The sequence below is a fragment of the Prionailurus viverrinus genome, chromosome X, assembly GCF_022837055.1.
Source record: "Prionailurus viverrinus isolate Anna chromosome X, UM_Priviv_1.0, whole genome shotgun sequence".
NCBI lineage: Eukaryota > Metazoa > Chordata > Mammalia > Carnivora > Felidae > Prionailurus > Prionailurus viverrinus.
In genome coordinates, this window is record NC_062579.1 from 80,211,329 (window position 1) to 80,215,048 (window position 3,720).

At 50.6% G+C, this 3,720-nt stretch overlaps 1 protein-coding gene across 2 annotated transcripts; it reads right to left on the reverse strand.

Moving 5' to 3' along the window:
• Nucleotides 1–362: 362 nt before the first annotated feature.
• Nucleotides 363–3,333, reverse strand: RIPPLY1 (ripply transcriptional repressor 1). 2 transcript variants are annotated; one of them, XM_047844939.1, is made up of 4 exons: nt 3,188–3,333; nt 2,204–2,279; nt 1,540–1,604; nt 363–1,007 (listed from the first exon to the last, which is right to left on the reverse strand). In XM_047844939.1, the coding sequence occupies exons 1-4, from the start codon at nt 3,331–3,333 to the stop codon at nt 737–739; spliced, it is 558 nt and encodes a 185-aa protein (XP_047700895.1). In that variant the 3' UTR covers nt 363–736. The 2 variants fall into 2 exon arrangements, with proteins under 2 accessions (XP_047700895.1, XP_047700896.1); XM_047844940.1 differs by lacking the exons at nt 1,540–1,604; nt 2,204–2,279.
• Nucleotides 3,334–3,720: the final 387 nt, after the last annotated feature.

The following is a 3,720-nucleotide window of genomic DNA, read 5'->3' on the forward strand; positions in this document are numbered from 1 at the left end:
AGCCTGGCCCCATGCTGGGTCCCTGGCCCTATATTCCCATGGAGTAAAATCTGTCAACTGACCTCAGGTAAGGCAATGAATTGGCCTTGAGCTGTTCTCTGACCCTCTGCCTGTGGCTTCACAACATGGGCATAGTTCAGTTAAGAAATCACGGTTCCAGGAAAAGAGCACATATCATCTAGTTTATTTTTCTCCTGATTCATTTCATACCAACAGACAGACCCCAATCGATAGCAGGCAAAATGGAGGAAGGCCCTCAAAGCAAGCTGATTTTCTAGATGCCCCTTTCCTTTCCTGCAAGGCCCATCAGAGAGGTGCCTCAACTTTACTTGTATCTGATGGTTGTATCCCTGGAGGTGAAGCCAGATGTCAGGCTTTCTGTGGGGAGACAGGACTCTGTGGCCAGCTGGAATGCTGGGGAGTCAAAGATTCCCCCCGCCACCAACAAAGAGTAACTGTTCCTCTCCACATGGGCATGCATTGTCTTGATCTGCTTCCAGGGGACTTCGGAAAGCAAGTCTTCCCCTAGAGCTCCTTGGACCTTCTCAACACAACAGCAACACAGACAATGAGGTGCCCGAGGTCTATGTTCATAGGCCAGTTGAATATAGCCAGAGTGACCTGTTGACTCAAGAACCCAACTTTCAATACAGAGGGCTATATCCAGAGATTCCTGTCAAACTGATGCTCTAGAGGCTTGCCAAGCATACTAAACCCCAATCAGACTCTGACCAGTTCAGTTTGGGCACATCAAGAGTGGGGAAGGAGGATGAGCTGTGGCTATGTGTGGTGCCCTCACACACTCTTCGAGCCCCTTTTCATCTGCCTTCTCTTTTTTCTCCTCTTCTTTGTCCTTTTCCCCCTCCTCCTCCTCCTCCTCTTCCTCCTCCTCTTCACTGTTTGAGTCTTCATATAGATTGATTGTGGCCTGGACAGGGAAGTTCTGCAGCAGAATCTCCCCATCACTGTACAGGTAGTCAAAAGAGTAGGATTTAGGCCAGAAGAACCTGTGGACAGAGAAGAAATATGGTCCCTAACTTCCACAGGTCTCATATATACAGGCCAAGAAGGAATCCAAGCCCTATACTCCTTCCCCTACCTGCATTAATGAGGTGAAAGGGAAAAGAAGAAAGCAAGCATTGTAACAGAACCTTCTAGATTGTTACAAATTGACCCCAGGCAGGAAGGTAATGTCTGGTGGGCCTATAGCTGTGGGGAGCCCCTGCCCCAGCACCTGACAACTCTGACACAGATCCTACCCCCACCCCCCACTTCAGAAGGTCTTCTAGCCAGGAATTACTTAGCCCTGTGTCCTCCATGTCCTACGAAGGCTTTCTTCACTGACGCTTAGGGGTCATTGACAGTGCCTGCAGGGAAGGCAACCTTGGCCAATTCCCTTAACCACTCTGGGCTTCAGTTTCCTGGTCTATGAAAGAGATAGTGGCATTGCCTCCCCACTCCTGCTTCACAGGGATGTTGTGAGGATTTAAAGAGCTAATGGATCTACATCAAGTTCCGAGCTTGGCGCCAGAAGCTTACCTGACAGGGTGATGGAACTCGGAGTTAGCCTTGGTGACTTTGGCACCTGTTGCCCCACCAGTAGCCTGTCCAAAGCAAAAGCTAGCATGTGGGTCAAAGTACGTGGCCAGACAACTGCCTCCTCTGTATCAGAGGTCACAAACCTACAGGTAAGATAATCTAGAAGAAACCTTAGACATCCCTGGGAGCAGCCCTTTCCTGCCCCACAGCAAGAGTTGTGTCCTGGTGTTGGTTGTAAAACAAGGGCACAGAATCCTGGGGGTTGATTTTCTGCCCCTGTTCTAATACCTGTGTTGTTTGGAGACTGTCCAGGAGACAGAGTTCTACTGAGCAGCAAAGATTTGGAGATGGGTTTGGGGGAAGAGCACTAGGGTTAGGTGCCAGGAGACCAGGATTCTAGCACCAGCTCTACCACAGACTATCTGTGGGGTCTGCCCAAGTCCCTCCTCTGGGCACTGTCTCTTCATCTTTCAAATTGCCATGGAAACCTTGGGTCTGCCTTCCTCCCAGAGCCAGAATCAAATGTGCACAAGTCTGTGGAGATGCTATCCTACATCCACAGCCCTGGACCGAGGTCAAGGGCTCTCTGGAAAGGGATCTGGTCAATGTGAATACACGTGGCCGCATATGCATGTGACCATGTGTAACGGGGGCTCAAACTCACCGAGTCTATGAGTTTCCTCACCTCCGTTGGTGGGTCATTTGTAGAGGACAGCCAGGGCCTCCAAAGGCAAGCTCCTCTAGGACAAAGAAGGAGGAGCTCAATCAGTGGAGGAAGGAAATTGGAGCCTGGAAATCCCTGAGATAACAAAAGAGGCTTCCCGAAAACTTGGCTCAGATGCCATCTACTCCAGGAAACCTTTCCTGAGGACCCCAAGCCCAGGTCAGGGGCCCTCCTCCCTGCTTGAACAATGTGATCATTGCTTTTGTCATGTCGTTTTGTAATTATTTTTACTCACCTTTGAGCTTCTTAGGGGCAGATTTATGTTTGATGATGTCTGAATCCCCAACACCCAGTACAATGCCTGGTACACAGTAGGCATGTCACTAAATGTTTCTTGGAATGTTAAATGTTTGGAGGAATGTGGAAAATATCTTGCCTCCACCTCCTGTTCCAAAAAGTAGAGCTCAGAGTCCTACCATCTTCTTGGGCTGGGGAAAGGGGTCTGAAATATTCCTGGGCCCACTGCTTCCCTGCTGGACTTCCAGAGGTCAGAAAAAAAGCAAATGGAGATCTTATGGTGTGGTCAGAAGGAGACAGTCCCCCAGTCAAAGGCTTCTTGGGACTCTGGTCCTCTTTTACCCCCTCTTCAGCCTGGGTCAGATTAAACTCAGGCTTCATGGCAGTCTCCCCTGTGCTCCTCAGTGGACTGAGGAACTTGGCCCATGAGGCCCTGGCTGCTTAGCTTTCAGTTTTGGCAATGCCCACTGTCCCCAAGTCCCTTCTTGCCACCTAGAGGGATGAGTGAGGTGGGAAGCCAGTTGAGGTATTTCAGCCTGAGATCTGGAAGGGGCAGTCTCTGAGGGCTGTGAGGCTTTGCTTTACTCCTCCATGGAGAGCAGGGGCATCCTGGACATTTCATTTTTTTCCTCCCCCATGACCCCATTAAACCTGAGTTCAGGTTGCCAAAGGCCAAGTTCCACTTACCTTTCACTGCCACCTACATGCTGTCTGGAAGCAAGTGGTGATGGACTTAATAGGCCAGGGAGTGCCTGGGGGGCCTGCGGGAGGGCTGGAGCTAGGACCAGGGCCAGGGCTGGGACAGGGGCAGCAGCAGGAACAGAAGAGTCCATCCTTAGGGGATTGGAAGCCAGGCAGGCTGTAGGGGCTCCTATTTCTCAGAACCTCTTGCATTCTTCTGGCCTTTCCTTGGAGACCCTTTTATAAGGCCTTCTTAGACTCATAAATTATTCAGGGCAGTGCAGGGCTGGGGGACCTGGGAGGAGGGATGAAGATTTAGAATGGGAGCTCAGGGAGGGGGAGCTGGGTCCCTGGGTGTGAAAGTTCTCCCAGTTGAATAAACAGAGAGTCAGTGGGGGGTGAGGGATTTTCTTTACCTCCAAGTCAGAAAGGAAAACACAAAAGGGCCAAATCACACACCATTTGTGCAAATTCCCCAGGCAGTAGCAAAGCCAGAGGGGGGAAAGGAGGGAAGCTCATTAGCACCCTGAACCACAAAA